General features: G+C 43.2%; 1 protein-coding gene across 2 annotated transcripts in view; it reads left to right on the plus strand.

Moving 5' to 3' along the window:
- RDX (radixin) overlaps positions 1-14,797 on the plus strand; it is a 196,672-nt gene extending 181,875 nt beyond the window's left edge. For both annotated transcript variants that reach the window (XM_063951590.1, XM_063951591.1), the window contains exons 11-14: positions 1,239-1,399; positions 2,741-2,833; positions 9,404-9,661; positions 12,117-14,797. In XM_063951590.1, the coding sequence (XP_063807660.1) occupies positions 1,239-1,399; positions 2,741-2,833; positions 9,404-9,661; positions 12,117-12,281 (677 nt within the window). In that variant the 3' untranslated portion in view covers positions 12,282-14,797. The remainder of the gene's footprint in view (positions 1-1,238; positions 1,400-2,740; positions 2,834-9,403; positions 9,662-12,116) is intronic.
- Positions 14,798-18,210: the final 3,413 nt, after the last annotated feature.

Below are 18,210 nucleotides of genomic sequence, written 5' to 3' on the forward strand. Positions count from 1 at the left end.
GAGAAAATAAGAATTTACTTACCGATAATTCTATTTCTCGGAGTCCGTAGTGGATGCTGGGCGCCCATCCCAAGTGCGGATTATCTGCATTACTTGTACATAGTTACAAAAATCGGGTTATTATTGTTGTGAGCCATCTTTTCAGAGGCTCCGCTGTTATCATACTGTTAACTGGGTTCAGATCACAGGTTGTACAGTGTGATTGGTGTGGCTGGTATGAGTCTTACCCGGGATTCATAAATCCTTCCTTATTGTGTACGCTCGTCCGGGCACAGTATCCTAACTGAGGCTTGGAGGAGGGTCATGGGGGGAGGAGCCAGTGCACACCACCTGATCCTAAAGCTTTACTTTTTGTGCCCTGTCTCCTGCGGAGCCGCTATTCCCCATGGTCCTTTCAGGAACCCCAGCATCCACTACGGACTCCGAGAAATAGAATTATCGGTAAGTAAATTCTTATTTTTTGGTGCTGATTTAGTAAATATTGCCGTTTTTTTCCCATCAAAATAAGCTTCCTTGACCGTAGTTAGTCATGTTCAGTGGTGAGATTTAATTAACCACAAGATCCTATTGTAACCCTGTGCAGCTGGACGCACTACCTGTTACTGTAGATCACAGGTTCTCAAACTCGGTCCTCAGGACCCCACACAGTGCATGTTTTGCAGGTCTCCTCACAGAATCACAAGTGAAATAATTAGCTCCACCTGTGAACCTTTTAAAATGTGTCAGTGAGTAATTAATACACCTGTGCACCTGCCGGGTTACCTGCAAAACATGCACTGTGTGGAGTCCTGAGGACCGAGTTTGAGAACCACTGCTGTAGATAAATGATTGCTTATTTTTATTCCTGTGTTGTGTCATCACACCACTAATTGTATTGGGCCTTAAAAGTTCCATTTAGGTGCTGCACAAGTCGTGGGGATGGTGTCTTGGAGTTTTGTATTTGGAACAAAGTTTATTTTCAACTACTGTAGATAAATATGGATGTTGATATCCCGCAGACAATATTTACATCTCCGGTGACGTTCTTACCTAAAACTGGCCACACACGTGCACAGATCTTGTGCTTTCCGAGCGGACACTTGGACAGTGTCTACATTGAATGAAAGTGTCTATGTATACTGTATCTGACATTCCATTCTATACTGATGTCAGAGGTGTACTGAGATGTGAAAATCGTCCGGTGAAGTCCATGTCTCATTTCTGGTTTTTGTTTGTTTTGTTTTTTTAATGATGAATAGAACTAGAAGAACAAACTCGAAAAGCTTTAGAGTTGGATCAAGAAAGAAAAAGAGCAAAAGAAGAGGCAGAACGCCTGGAGAAGGAGCGTCGGTCTGCGGAAGAAGCCAAGGCCGCGCTGGCCAAGCAAGCTGCAGACCAGATGAAAAACCAAGAACAGCTGGTAAGGGAAGACACTGGGGATTTAGTGAGCAATGATTAAAGGGCAATTCCTTCCCCTTGAGCTTCCCATACTTTAGCGGCTTTGTTGGGTACTCTGTGTGTTGGGGAAGCAGATAATTCTATGCAAAACTAGTCTTCAGTGGTGGCATTTTCTCCCAAGCAGATCTTTCCTTGTTAGTCAGCATTTGCCCCTCGAGTTGTTCTCTGTCTGTTAGTCAGAGCAAGTTCCTGAGAATCAAGTTTTGAGCACAGCTAGATACCGTTCATGGCGGCTTCCTTGATACCCCGTAGACCGCTCCCAGCGCACTAAATTGGTCACGAGCACTAGCCATATGATTTAGCAGAAAATAATAAGATGAGTTATCAACTAGGGATGGCCATTGGTAGTTATCATCGATGATCACCCGTGACTGTGGCAACTTAGGAACCATTTAAGGTTTGCACCAATCAATGACCGTCCTTTCTGTGGGGAATGTCGGCAACAGGCCATTCAGGGAAGGGGGTGCGGCTGAGCTCTATGCCCCTGATACCAAGGAAGAAATAGAGATTCTGCCTGACAGCCATCAATGGTGGAGAACCATCCTATTGTAGACCTTTGTTTGGAGACCTCTTCTTACTACACTAATGGGCCGCGATGAAGCTGGAAGAAATATAAATGCTCCAGTAGGTCTCTGCTGAATTCCTGGGTATGGTCTATTTGGCCATCCACATGTTTGGCCGCATTGAATGATGGTCCTACCGCTGGTCTGTGTTTGTGGCTGTCGTTTACTAACAAATATCAATAAATCAAGGTTATTGTTTCAGGCTGCAGTAACAGCAGCAATTTAGAACTTGGGGCTTTAATACATCTTACTCAATTACATTACAGACATGTCTAGAATTCCAGTTTTGTTTTTAAAGTTTAATAACTTCAAAGCATCTGTCAGTAAATCTGTACAATCAGACTTTCCTATGAGTTTGTGATTGAGCCATTCCTGAATTACGGAGTAAAACCCTGGTTTATTAGACGCAGTATAACCTATTTTAAGGACCGCAGACCGAATACATGTGACCGCTGCTATTGCATGATACCTGGGATTGTATAGACATGGATCTAGGACTTGCCTTTTTCTTACATTGTATTATTCATATTTTATGGAATATTGGGATGTAAGCGGTGCTTTGAAAGCCTGTTTTCATCAACATATGGAATGGTAAGCTAACGTGTAGTAGTTGTACACATCCAGGGTAGCCTATTGTACTAGTACGTTGTCTCAAAAAGTGTCTTCTTTATGTAGTGCAGCAAAGGACTATGGGTACTCCCCCCACCACCCTGTTACTGATCTGTAATGTTCCACTCTAGGCAGCTGAACTCGCAGAATTTACTGCCAAGATCGCGTTACTTGAAGAGGCGAAGAAGAAAAAGGAAGAAGAGGCTACAGAGTGGCAGCAAAAAGTAATTTCTTCTTCTGGATTTGTTTGTATACCTTTCATTTATTTAATTGCTTTGCTTGCACAATATCCAGCAGATCAGTGCCCAGAGATGCCGTCATACTATGAAATTCTGGCAGAGCCGGAGTTAACGTTTCCCAAATTTTATACAAGCCAAAGAGAAGAAATTATTACTCTTGTTTATGTTTGTAGAAATGTGCTGCAGCACTAACCCTGCAAATAGAGATTAGTATAAAACTACTTTTATATATATATATATATATATATATATATATATATATATATATATATATATATATATATAAGTTGAGTATCCCTTATCCAAAATGCTTGGGACCAGAGGTATTTTGGATATGGGATTTTTCCGTATTTTGGAATAATTGCATACCATAATGAGATATCGTGGTAATGGGACCTAAATCTAAGCACAGAATGCATTTATGTTTCATATACACCTTATACACACAGCCTGAAGGTCATTTAATACAATATTTTTTTATAACTTTGTGCATTAAACAAAGTGTGTACATTCACACAATTCATTTATGTTTCATATACACCTTATACACACAGCCTGAAGGTCATTTAATACAATATTTTTAATAACTTTGTGTATTAAACAAAGTTTGTGTACATTGAGCCATCAAAAAACAAAGGTTTCACTATCTCACTCTCACTCAAAAAAGTCCGTATTTCGGAATATTCCGTATTTCGGAATATTTGGATATGGGATACTCAACCTGTGTGTGTGTGTGTGTGTGTGTGTGTATGTGTGTATATATATATATATATATATATATCTACTGCATAAACCCTACAGATCATTAAAATAACCAGGTGCAGATGTGTCCACCTTCCTCTAGCCTCCCTGCACGTTAAACAGTCCTCCTAGCCACGCCATCACTCTGAATCACTGAACGTCTTTACATCTGACTTTTCCATTAAAATGCATCTAATTCGCAAAACGATGCAAATAGGATGCACGAGCAGCTTATGCTGATTTAAAATGATATGTAGTATGCCTGTATTCTGTGTTTAACAGCGACTGTATCTGCACAAGAAATGGTACGTTACAGTGTTTTCCTAGAAAACACTGTCTGCTTGTGCGTCCTATTCTCATAGTGATGCGAATAAGATGCAGTTTCTGCAAAAAAAGATGCCCGACGCTAACAGAGTTGCACGGGGCCTCTCGGCTCCCTCACGCTAGGAATCTCCCGCTACGTGGCATATTGAGGCAAGATTTATGAGGACACGTCTGTATACCATGATGATTTCTATAAAGTTTCACTTTAATGCTGTCATAATGTCCAGAAATAGCTAATTATCCTCCCCTCCCCCCCCAGGGAGGGAATGGAAACCAAACAAAGCACTTTACTACGTACTTAGGTCATTGACGTGACTGTATGCTGTTATCTCAGACTGCTCTCACAGTCACTGCATGCTCTGCTATACACTTCCAGCAGGAGGCAGTGTTCGCCATCTGGTCACTGTGGAAATTCCTGTGCATCATTATTTTGAGCGGTGTTGTGGTGTCCCTAAGAAGTTTGGAGCAGTATCCATGTCCGTTTCCTGGTTTGCCCAGGGGTGCTACATGTGGCAAGAAGTGTATAGATGTACATTTTTGCTTTTTAAAATTGTACTGCGAACATACATAATGCTTGAAGTTGAGTACTAAAAAGATCAGTGTTATGATGTGTCCATGTTGTGGCTGAATTTCTGACTTATTTATAAAGATCAGATTAGTAGCAATGTAACCTGTGCGTGGCTACAGAATGTGATGGCCACTCTCCCCCAGCCTGCAGAACTGTCGCATGCTGCATTCTCAGATATTACAGGCTGCCGGGTGTCAGAGCTTTTCCCATTAGCTTCATCCTGTTCCAACAGTAGTTCTAGTGGGCTGTAATCCTATCATTCAGAACACTTGTGTAACATCCAAATGTTGTTATAAATCATTTCTCTTTTTTAATCCAAAATATTTTCCGATCTATTGGTTTGTCGGGAAGCGGTTAAAATATCATAAGTTGGGATCCCGTCACAATGCCGAGGCCAGAATCCCGACCACCGGTGAAATGCCACCGCCGCAATCCCAGCAACACAGGCTATTCTCCCTCTATGGGTGTCCACGACACCCATAGAGGAAGAATAAAACCTGTGGTGAGCGCAGCAAACCACCGTGCCCGCAGCGTGTCAAGCGCAGGGAGCCCGCAAGAGATCATGACAGCCGGGATCCCGTCTACCGACATCTCATACTGATCCCGGTTTGTCTCTCTAGCCGTCCCTTTTAAAGGGGGACAAGTGGAGGTTTTGCCACTAACATCCAGATTCTAGCTTTCATTTATCTAGTACAGGCTAAGTGATTGGTTGCTATGGGCAGCCACCCGCACTTGTCCATTGGTTGCTATGGGCAGCCACCCGCACTTGTCCATTGGTTGCTATGGGCAGCCACCCGCACTTGTCCATTGGTTGCTATGGGCAGCCACCCGCACTTGTCCATTGGTTGCTATGGGCAGCCACCTGCACTTGTCCATTGGTTGCTATGGGCAGCCACCCGCACTTGTCCATTGGTTGCTATGGGCAGCCAACCGCACTTGTCCATTGGTTGCTATGGGCAGCCACCCGCACTTGTCCTCTTTTGAAGGTTTGATAAATATTCCCTGTAAGAATCCTATAACTATATCATAGAGCAGTGGGGGGTTCTTGCTGCTGGTTGGAATCACAGCACAGTGCTAACGTGCTCATCCGGAAGTCTATGCATGCTGGCTTCTAGCAATCCTAGAAAGCAGGGTGGTTTTCAGAGCGAAGACCTATATGCTCTACAATGTTTCTCAAGCAGTGTGTGTGATGTGCATGTCGTTACTTTAGTTTTGTATAATGGATGAATGCCACAATCCAATACACACACATAACGTGGCAGATGCATAGTGGGATGCAGTTGTGCTTAGAGTACACAGAGATAAATGTGGATATTTGTGGCCGCTCCTCCACTATCCATATGATTATGAAAGTAAACCTCATCCCCATGGGTGCGCATCTGCATCAGCCCTATACCTGGAAATCCCCCTTTCCCACAGCTTGGCCATTGGTCACTACATCCAGTATAAGGGGCGGAATGTAGCTGCTGCACATCCCCAGTGGCAGCAGATTTTCCTACCAAGTCTACTCTGTGTGTGTGTGTGTTTGTGTGTGTGTGTGTGTGTGTGTGTGTGTGTGTATCTGAGTGATCAATCATCGCACGAGAGAGAGAACCTGGTAAGTGGCTTACCATGATCATTGGGACACCCTGTACTGTATTACATAAACTGCAATATCTTTGGCCCAGACTATAGCTTGTTACATGATAATGATGCATCCTTCATGTGCTGGCAACAATCGCTGATCTAAAATCAAGCATTTGGAAACCCCTCTTCCAGAAATCCTGCTTTTGCCACTGATGTGTTACTCTGCATAGGCCACAGTGGATGCAAGGAGCATCTGAGAGTGCACCTGTTATTTACAGTACATACGATTAGTCTGCCATACTGTAGGCTGGATCTGTGTTCTAGAGAATGCAGTGTCTCATTTCAGTAGGAGGCTGCTGTGCCTCCCACCTCAGCAATGTCACTGGCTACTTGTGAATTGATAGGCTTCATTCTAGTGGGGACTGATCCTGCCCTCAGGGATGGCTGCTTCTACTGTGTAGGGGACCTTACTTTGCTAAATGAGTGTATAGTGAGTGCTCTGTAACGAGTGAGCTTATTGGCTAACTTCTGAAAACTGGTGATGACCAGACCTGTAGTAGACAATGGAGCTGTGAGGGAGGACACCAACCCTTTGTGAGCTGCCCAGGTCCTCTTTCTGCAGATGCCACCGGCTTTATACATAGATCCTTGTGCTTCCTATAGAAATCAGAGCGTTTATGCAATTTAATAAATGAGCCTTTGTAGGAGCAATTGAAGAGTTGTATTGCCTCAGTAGATGCTCAATCTGCAGTATGATGCACGTCACCTCAAACACTAATTTACTTCTCATAACCCCATTATTGTGGCAGGATAATGATGCCTTGCTACTGACAGTGTCACAGAGACTCTGAGGTTCTGACCGTACAGTGATTTACAGTCCAAGTGCTATGACTCAGAACTGGAAATACTCTCATCACCTCAATGTGTCATTTTCAGTCAGCCCTCTCCATCAGTATGATTCGGCAGCACAAAAGAGCATTTTCCTCCCAGCTTTATACAGCATGGTTTAGACACTCGTTAGCAGAAAGAGGGTTATTAAAGTACAAGGTAAAACTTTTCAGGAAGAGAGCAGAGTAACCCTGACCCTTTCAAGATGAATTGGACACCCTAGTTACTTTACGATGGTAACGATATACCATATATAAGGGATGTGCTGAGTTTTATCTTTGGTTATTGTGAAGGAAATATCTGGTGCCGTCCCTTTTATCGTTTACAGGTGCATGCTGTGGAGTTGGGTACAGCGGGGACCACATTTTATCAAAGGTTATCCATGTGTATACTGGGACCATGCTGAACGTTCTCTGCCAGAGAGCTGCCGGGGCCTGAGCACAGCGTTTTGTAATTAGGCCACACCCATAGAAAATGATTGCTGCGGTTGCTCTTTATCATGCCTGCTACCCTGGGCTATCACGATGGTACAATAAAACATTTGCACAAGGTGTACCGCCGTGCAGTTTTCCATCCATTAAAAAAAAAAAAAGTGTGCGTGCAATGAAGGAGGAACTCTATTGCAGTACTTCTATACATTACTTTTCTTTATCCTTCTACTTTATATGAATGTTTTTTTAATCATGTACCGTTGTAGTTACACATCTGCTCTCTACTCTCTACAGTATGAGACTGATGATGTAAATAGTGTGATGAGGATCGACCACTTTGTGGTACGCACTAGCTTCTTTTAAGCAGATACCAGCCCACCCATGTATTACTTCAGAGGAGCTGATGTGGGGATGAGGTTATCTGTGATAGGTTACCAAGCCAGTTGCACTGATAGTTTGTACAGATGAGACCTGTAATTGCTTATGGACTAAACCTGGTTGAGTCGGTTTAATAATCAGATGATTGGTGTGTCTTCAGTTCATATGTAGAACTAGACATTCCCACACACAGCCTCCTGGACTCGGTCAGCAGAGCTGGACTGAGAGAGAAATACTGGTCGTGATGGGTGTTTGGGGACTGCCACTACCCGGTAAAGACTGCAAATCTAAATAGCAAACATTGTACAAGGTTAAGTTTGAAGGCAATTTATTTGATTGATAATGTAAGGCAGTGGTTCAATTCCTTTTGATGGACACAAAGTCCATCCGTATTGGTCAGATGAAGGCACTTCGCGACCAGTAACTTTGCTAACTTGTATAGGTTGTCTACCGTATCTGGCTATAATGTGCGCGTCTGGACTTCATGGTGATCTCTGTCGCCACATTGCCAGGAATTGTGGGGTCTATTTACTAAGCCTTGGACGGAGATCAAGTGGACGGAGGTAAAGTCCCAGTCAATCAGCTCTTAACTACCGTGTTACAGGCTGGATTTGGTATTTTATCTCCAGCCACTTTATCTCCGTCCAAGACCTCTTAATCTCCCACTAAGGTTGTAAAATGCAGCCATCAATCGCGCTGTGGAGGCAGGCGATCAGTTCACAAGGAGTTGGTGACCCTGATGAAGCACAGAGTGTCACAGCGGAGGCAGTCCCATTAGTAGACCGTGACAGTATTGATGGTTATGTAGTCTCTTAATGCACATAGGAGAGGAGTATATTTACTAAGTCTTGGATGGAGGTAAAGTCCCAACCAACTGTCACTTTTCATACCCAGCCTGTGACATGGCAGTTAGGAGCTTATTGTTAGACTTTGGGGTCTATTCATCAAGCAGTGAAAAGTGTGGAGAAGTGAGCCAGTGGAGAAGTTGCCCATTGCAACCAATCAGGTGCTCTGTATAATTTTATAGTATGTAAATTATAAATGTTACGTCAATGTTGATTGGTTGCCATGGGCAACTTCTCCACTGGTTCACTCCTTCACACTTTTCACTGCTTCATGAATAGACCCCTATATCTTCGTCCCCCTTATCTCCATCCAAAGCTTAGTAAATAGACCTCCTAAGTCACAATGTGTCACGGCTGAAGTCACAATGGTGGATCCTGCTCTCAGTGGATTCAAATGCTGCTTCATGCTACATAATTATAACAGTACTCTTAATATGTTCAGTGTCAAACCACGTGTAGGCATTGTATAGTTATCCTGTACATGTTTTCCAAAGTTGTTATTAAATCATGTTTTTATTGATCCGTTCCACAGTTCAGTTTCTAGAACGGTCAGGCGCTGCATAGCCGAGATGCTGCAACTTGTAGTTCCACATCAGCTTGTTGCCTACCTTTTCTTTCTGTACTTTAATTTTACTTCAATTTACACGTTAATACAAGCACATTTAATTATCAGGTAAATGTGTGAATTTATGGACGAGTGCTATATGAATAATGTTGTGTTGTCTGATGTCTCGGTAGCAGGTTATCAGTCTTGTCTCTTACAAGTTACTATGTTACACATATCTGTAATGTGCCATCCACTTCTGTTGCTCAGGCATACTCTGTACAAGAAGATCTGGAGAAAACCAAAGAAGAGCTAAAAACAGTGATGTCCGCTCCTCCGCCTCCCCCACCGCCGCTTCCTCCACCTCCCGCTGCTCATACAGAGAACGAGCATGAACACGACGAGCAGGATGAGAACAGTGCCGAGGCCAGCGCCGAACTGCTGTCCGAGGGAGTCATGAACCATCGGAGCGAGGAGGAGAGACTGACAGAAACACAAAAGAACGAGCGAGTAAAGCAACAGCTTCAGGTAAATCGTACACATTTAAGTAGACTTTTATCTACTTACCTGAGAGTTATTTTGCTTTTCTCCTGTGATTACTTACCTGAGATTTCCTCTTACTGTTTAACTGAAAATTCAGTGTTTACTACAGATGTGATCTCATACGTTGTTGCTGCAGTCACGCCAAACAGGCCCTCTTGGTGAGCCTGGTACTGTGAGACTCTGCTAGTGGCCGGCATCTTTTTACCCGAAAATGCTTAATGTGATGCAACTAGCACGCGCCGGGAGACTGCGCTGAATCCTTTTTTATATGATCGTTATATATCTGTGTTTGACTGAGTCCCTGAATCTGTATACGAAGTGCTATGATGCAGCGCCCTTGGCTTTTTTTTCAAGCCAAGTTCCGTAGTGCTTGGTATTCTCAGATTAATCCGTACAGTCTTCTGGAGCGTCCTAGTAGCATCACACTGCAGCTATGACGCGACAAAAGACATCTGGCGCTAGCCGAGTGGCGCTGGACTTGGCTTCTCATGTCACATGGCGAAGTGGGGCTTGTATGAGGAAACATCTGTTCGTCCGAGGTTTCCATGTCTTATTTGACCGTTTACATTTTCTTTTGCTTTGACGGATTTCTCTGTAGGTCCTTCTTTCCCTCTTTGACCAATTACCTGAGATTTCCTTTGCTCTCGGACTTGCTAGCCTTAGGTATCATGAACACTTTGACTACTTACCCGAGTGTTTGTTTTCATGGCTGACTACTTCAGATTACTCTCCCTCTTTGCTTATATCTGTTGACCAGGAAATTAACAAATGGACTTGGCGAAGTCCCCCAGTAAGTTGTGTTTTGTTTAGAAGTCTTTGTATTTTATAGGTCTAGGACTCAAAGCAGTAGTGGTATTAGAATTGGTGTTACCTCAGGTCACCTTTTTTTTGTATTAATACTCCTACTCTGCGGCGCTCTACACAATAAGAAAGGTGTTAACAGACAGAAAAAGCAGGTAAGAGGGCCCTGCTAGCAAGCTTCGTGTGATACGTGAGGATAAAATCAGATTGCAAGGGTAGAAGTGCTTCATGGTGATTAAGGGGGACATTTACTAAGCAGTGATAAGAGCGGAGAAGTGAGCCAGTGGAGAAGTTGCTCCATCAACCAATCAGCAGCTCTGTATAATTTTATAGTTTGCAAATTATAGATGTTACTTCAGTGCTGATTGGTTGTCATGGGCAACTTCTCCACTGGCTCACATCTCTGCTCTTATCACTGCTTAGCAAATGTCCCCCATAGTCTCTTCCTTGCCTGAAGAGTTGAGTTTTTCAGAGGCTGCTTGAAGGTCTGGCAGGTAGTAAAAAGTCTTGTACGAGGGAAGGAATTCGTTATAGTGGATGCTGCCTGGAACAAAAAATACTGAAGCAGTAATGAGTTTAGGTAAGAAGTATAGATCCCTCGCAGAATGGCAGGTTAGGAAACAAGAACATCTACTGGTAACCATTGTAGAGTCTGACAGTGGAGCAGGAGCAGGCAGTTTTGAAGGATGATCAGTTCAGCTTCTGCACACAGAATAGATTATAGGGGTGAAAGTCTGGTATGGGGAGGAGCAGTAAGGAGGGAATTCAGTAGTCAATGTGAGAGAATAGTGCATGGGTAGAGTATTTGCAGTGTCTCGTGTGAATATCATGCATGAGACACTGCAAATAATTTAATATGTTTTACAGGTATGCAAGTGTTGTATAGCAAATTAAAATGCAACGATACAGTGGCCGCAGCTTTTTTTCCATGCCAAGTTCCTTTGGGCTACATATATCAACTCAGTCGCACAGATGTACAAGTGTTGCATATCATAGTAATTAGCACAATCTCCCAGTACATTTTAGCCGCATTGAGTTATAACAGAGATGTACTTTTGGCATAAATACGCCCGGCGCTAGCAGAATTGCACGGGACCTGTCAGCTTACTGCCGCTAGGCATCTCCCGCTGTGTGGCGTATTGAGGCTGGATGTATGAGGACACAACTTTCAACCTCTTACATTTTTTTGACTGGGCTTCATGCAGATATAATTTCCAGTAGGTAAAACTGTCCTTTTTAAGGAGAAAACACCACAAGTGGGAGACCTCAGCAGGAGTTTCACGTGTACAACTAAAGAAAAAAAAAAGCAAAGTAGAAAGTATTTTGAGTGTTAGTTGCTAACATACAGTGAAAGCAGCTGTCTTTATAACCCACCCTACTGATCCCCCGGAATCAAATCACCTCCCTGAGATGGATCATTTGCAGCATTGTCCCATATTTGAGTGTGGTCTGTCATGGCAGGCATTGGTGCTACTTTGGTACCAATAGTTTTGATCCAGGTGAATTCTGAAGAACATTGAATCGCACCAGAGAAAGCCTGCTTCCACTATATGTACGCTGCTGGAATTGTTTGTACGTGTAATAACACTTTATTCATCTTTTTAGCGGGCGTGTGTATAATGTTTCATTGGCTTTTCAGGCTCTGAGTTCTGAACTGGCCCAAGCAAGAGACGAAACCAAGAAAACCCAGAACGACGTTCTTCACGCAGAGAATGTGAAAGCCGGGCGCGACAAGTACAAGACACTCCGTCAGATAAGACAAGGAAACACGAAACAGCGCATTGATGAGTTTGAGTCAATGTGAGGGAGCACTGGCTGCTGCTGCACATGCTACACACAGCTATATCACCAACATAGAGAGTAGGCCTTTGAAAAATCGACGATGGAGCGAGCCCTCCCTTGCCAAAGCACTTGTACCAGTCTGACTGTGGAGGATAGGATTGAATAAGACGATTCGAATGGCTTTCGTCTCCAGTGTCACGTCTGAGTTTTGTCCATAACAATACCATATCAATGTTGTTAATTTTGTCACAGTTATAATTTCCTGACAAGTAGTCGTTAGCTAACAAAGCCTTTTGCAAGTTACATTTTGAAAGGCCATTTGAATTTTGAGTCTAGAACTGACATAACTGTTTAGTATGTGAATGTTATTATATTTTTTTCTTGGACAATTTGGGAATATTTATCATTTTACGTCCCATCATAACCTTTGTCGCCTTTTAGCTTAGAATGGTCCAGTCCATGTAGATAATATTGAATGGTTCCCTTATATTCAGGGATGGATAAGCTATGTCCTTACGATTGGTTCGGTATGCCGAGAATAACCAGGCGTTAAATCAAGATCACCAAACAAAATGCCCATTAGTTTTAGGGAGTGGACGTTATACTACTACCTCACACAGACGATGACTGGTCCTTGTAATACCAACCACACGTTTTATTCACTAAGCTTTAATCCTAGTTTGCGTTGTTTTGTACTTTTTAATTTTCTTTAACTCTTTATTTTATTGCTTCTCACTGCTAAGCTGTCTACATTCGTTTGTCAGTAGTAACATTATTTTATAGGGGATGGATAACCGCATAAATACTAATGCTTAGGCTCAGTCGGCACTATATGCCGTCCATTATGAGTATAAAGCGCCTTCTCTCTCATGTTCCGCCCTCCTAAGCAAGTCTCCTCCCCGTGGCTGTCCTGAAGAAGGTATTGTGTCTTAGGCGGCTCATAAACTGCATCCGCTCGCATGCTCTGATGGCAGCGGGTTGCTTAGTCTCCGCTTTCTTTCTTTTGGATTCTTTAAGGGAATTTATTCCATTTGATAAATAGAATGAAGTTAGTAGAGAGAGCGTGTTCTCATTTCGAAAATTCACAATGGTGTTATGGGCTATGTTTATCAATATTTAAATAATGCAGGTTTAAGGGACATGACACAGCTACGTAACATTTCCTCCCAAAGCCCTTTCTCGTACACTCGGTTTCCGTTACTATGAGTGAGTATTTCTCCTGGCAAGTGTACTTGTAGCCCTGCAATAGCTGGGTTTCTGGTGGACTGAGTGGTTCCAGATAGCTTAGCCATGTAATGATGTAATGCTGCTTACGATGATGGACACTATGTTCCTGTTTTTGGGAAATGGTGCCGCCTTTAAGAGGCAGGAGGGTCATCTACAGCTGCCGTTCTCTAAATAGTTTAGTTTCAAGCAGGAAAGATTCTTGTAGGAAAGGTACTTTTCCTGCCAAAGTCCCAACTCCTTAGTGCTAGTTGAGAAATTGATTGACTAGACATAGAAGAGTGCGGAAATGTCAGTTGGAGGTAGATGCTTGGCCAAAAAGTCCACCGGCCCCAGCACTGTTTCAACAAGGGCAAAGGACTGGTTCCATACAGTTATCTCCTTACTTGAACCAAGGTTTGGCAGTCATTGACACTCCTGTTCTTATGTCCCATGATGTTCCAGCCAGCACAGAGTTTTATATATGCTATATGGGCATAGCACAGGCCTTCGAAACACTTCTACAATATGTCGGAGTTGGGCGTTTGTTTGCAGTGCATGCAGAAATTGGGTTGTGTTTTGAGCCGTGTGCTTAAGGATTTCCAACTTTTTTTTTTCTTTCTATATGACCATAGATGATAATGTTTTTCAAATATCTATATTAAACTATATATTTTGTATGCTCCTGGCTGTACTATCGATACAGCAGGCAGTCATCCATTACCAGCTGGGAATCAGTGTTGGGTTGACGGTAGCTTGTTGCAGCTATTAAGTGTTTAGTTAATGATGAGGAAGCCTCCTATGATCCCTGCCAATACAAGGTATAGGAGAATAGAATAATGTACAGCGAGTCTGTTAATGCACTTGGAGGAAGTATTGATTTAAGTGAATGGCCCCCAGACGGTCATGTTATAAAGAGAAATTTACCTGGTATTTAATATTGGTTTTGCAGATGTATCCTTATCATGAATCTGTCTGAGGACCAATGGTCCTACTACCCTGCCAGACCAGCAAGTAATATATTGCAGTTACACGTGGTATTGAAACGGTTTTATAGGCCATGGCGTTAGAGTGGCATTACAGCTTTCTTTAGATTTGTTTGCTGAAGAGAGAATTTAGCACTTGTATATCAGATGCAGTCACTCTAATACTCGTTATTCGTATTTCCGTGCGGGATGTTTAGTCAGGAACCATGGAAGGCCAAGGAAGCGTCATTTCTCTAGGGTACATTTAGGACTATTACCTTTTTGGAGCATTTTATTTGTTGTACATTAAAGCTGCAGTTACAACTATTTTCAACCAAGTTGTTTAACAATAAAGATATAATGGACATTTGTTTGGTCTCTTGTGTTTCATTTATATGAAGTCTTCATGAGTGCTGCTATACCGTATATACAATTATATTATCCTAGCGATGTAAATAATCTACAGTACCTGGAAGGTATAAATATTCTGGGATAGTACCTAACCACACCCAGTTGTATTGGTTTATGGAATATGGTTATGGTGTCACACTGGTCCCTGCAGAATTGTAGTTACTTTTTTATTTTTCTGAGGGAGAAGAATATGTCAAGTAGGTCAAGCCGTCTTGTGGGCCAAGTCCCATGTATCAGGAGGTTTCTACTCCAATCCTCAAGTTTCCCCAACAGGTCATGTTTTCAGGTTTTCCGTCTGTGGAAAAGATGGTATTACGGACCAAGCAAAGTAGATGAACTCATTTGTGCATGATAAATTAATCCTGAAAACATGACCTGTTGGGGGTACTTGATTATTATCGTTGAAACTCCTGCTACAATATGTAGCATTTCCATATATTTAGGCAAAATTCTTTATCTCGCCTATACAGTATTGACACCCCCCAATCGCCATCCTCTTCCTCCAAACCCTCCTATCCTCCATTGGGCTTCACGAACACAGCTCTGCCCTTGTCCCCTGCATTTACAGAATCATTAACCATTAGACAAATGTGAAGTCATTTATTTGTTTGAGTATAAATCCAAGATAGTTAGAAACCCTTGCCCACTGGTGTCTATAAAGCAGGTTACATGAGCCTAATGCAGTATATCCTGTATACTTAGCTGCTGGAAAGGACACTGCACATCATGCTTCTCGTATATTATTGCTAGTTTACATTCTCAGCTGTCCTACATTCTAGTGTCGGAGCACCTATTTTCTTATCGATTTTGCAGCAGCTGACATACAGTATACACAGAGCAGCTCATGAGAAAGTGGCAACTATTACTGTACATAGAATTAGGATCTATGCAATTATCAGACTGCAGCTGTCTGATATGTAACACACCTGAACTTTCCGGATCTGAGTAGAACAGAGTCCTGGCGCGGATCAATTTTGCTGATCCTAGTGAACCAAGTCCTGAGTTAGGTTTTCCTTCGAGTTCTGAACTTGTATTTAAAAACCGAATCTCAGGTGTTGGACAGCATGTAAGTGCCCCCCTCATGATTTCAGGTACCATATTACTCAGGAGAGTATATGATGAGGTGTGCAAAATTCACTGGAAATGACTGGAAATTAATGTTACTGATGTTATTAATATCGTAGGAACAAAAACAGGTGCAAATTACATGATTTTAGCTGGTTTTTATAGATTTAAAGAAAAAAAAATCGAAAAACAAAACATTGGCGTGTGGTTTGCAAAACATGGGGGCTATGCGCACATCTCTGTAAGTAACCTTAGTTCTTCCTTCTAATATCTGCATTAAACTGACTCATACTGACCATCACTATATGTTGGTGCTCTTATAAATATTACTTTACACCTTGTGCTCCTAATTTAGAGGTACCTCACTATTGTTTCTTTTTGTAAACTATAGGGTCTGTTATAGAAACACCACGGTAGCACCTTTCAATATATGTGGTGAATCTATGTTTCATGATTTTATAAAGCCAAAGAATATTGTTAGCAAGTATCTATAATCAAATGCAATGTATACTGGTCCCATCTGACTAATGTGCCTATTGGAGTCTATTGTGTAAATACAATACAGAGATCATCCTAGTGACTGATCTACAATACTGACAGCATCTTAATAAACAATACACCATAGAGAACTCTACATAATATAGAAAGCATTCCTATGACCATCGCACAATACATAGTTTTGTAATCACAGTGCTTCTCAGTGACCAGGTTTCAATGTCAAGTAACCGCCCTGCAGGGTCTGAGCCCACTATCTCCGCTGAAACGGCACTGTGCTCCTGAGGGGATAGATCGTTCCCCGCCACAGGGGATCGCTCACCCCAGCAGCATGCCACCACCCCTTTACAGAGCTGAAGATCAGTGGTGAGTGGGTCACCGACCCCCCTAGCAAGCAGGGGGCTGGTGAGAAGATAGCGGCATCAGGGTGGGGTGCTCCGGAGGCTCAGCGGTACATAGTGTGGCGCTGTGTGGGGCGCCCTGAGCCAGCGCCTACACTGGTCACACAGCCTGTCGGGGTCCCAGGATCTCAGCCAGCATAAATCCTCAGGCCAGTATAATCCTAGGAAGAGCGGGAAGATGGCGCCATTTTGGGGGCGGAGCTTCTCAGAGCGAACCCAGCAGCGTTCAGCGCCATTTTCCTTCCTGCACAGAGCTGTCCAGGAAGAGCAAGTCCTTCCAAAACAACTCAAGCTATCTCTCACTGTACCAGGGGGTATTAGAAGGGGGGGGGAGGCTGCAAAACGACTGTGTAACCTATTAAGGTGCACAGTCAGCGCTGATAGGGGGTCTCCCTTTATATGAATAGCGCTGTGTGTAGGTTGGCTCCAATCTCTGTGTCTCTTGCCATTTTTGGGGGTGAAACTCTGTCTATCCTCGTGTGTGTGTGTGTGTGTGTGTATGTAGAGTGTCTGTGGTCTCCATTAAGCAATGTCCAGGGACTCTGTGTTATATGCTGCAGAGGATATGTCCTCTCAGGATGATCCCATTCCATGTAATCAGGATTGCACTGGTTTAGCACAGATTCCAGCAAGGGAGCCTGAGTGGTTATCCTCTATCAAATATATGATTTCTCAGATTTCAAATAGGGTTGCACAAAATGAATCTGCAACTCAGGCTTTACAGAACTCTATGGCAGTCTGGCCCAGTTCTGGAACCTGAGGGCTTCCCGCTGTATATTCACATAAACGTGCTTTTGCGCAGATCATGCAGGGTGATACGGATACTGATTCTGACACTGCAGATGGTGACGGGGATGTGTTGCGGGGGACAGCATCTCTTGCTAAAGGGGTGCAGTTGATGATAGAGGCTATTAGAGATGTGTTGAATATTGCTGATACAACACCCGAGCAGGTTGAGGAGGCTTACTTCACTGAAAATAAGAAAGCCTCGCTAACCTTCCCTGCGTCAAAGGAATTAAATGCTATTTCTCTGACGTCCTAGTGGGTGCTGGGAACTCCGTAAGGACCATGGGGAATAGCGGCTCCGCAGGAGACAGGGCACATCTAAAGAAAGCTTTAGGATCACCTGGTGTGCACTGGCTCCTCCCCCTATGACCCTCCTCCAAGCCTCCGTTAGATTTTCTGTGCCCGACGAGAAGGGTGCACACTAGGGGCTCTCCTGAGCTCTTTGTGAAAGTTTTAGTTTAGGTTTATTATTTTCAGTGAGACCTGCTGGCAACAGGCTCACTGCATCGAGGGACTAAGGGGAGAAGAAGCGAACTCACCTGCGTGTAGAGTGGATTGGGCTTCTTAGGCTACTGGACATTAGCTCCAGAGGGACGATCACAGGTTCAGCCTGGATGGGTCACCG

The sequence above is a fragment of the Pseudophryne corroboree genome, chromosome 2 (genome assembly GCF_028390025.1).
Source record: "Pseudophryne corroboree isolate aPseCor3 chromosome 2, aPseCor3.hap2, whole genome shotgun sequence".
Lineage (NCBI taxonomy): Eukaryota > Metazoa > Chordata > Amphibia > Anura > Myobatrachidae > Pseudophryne > Pseudophryne corroboree.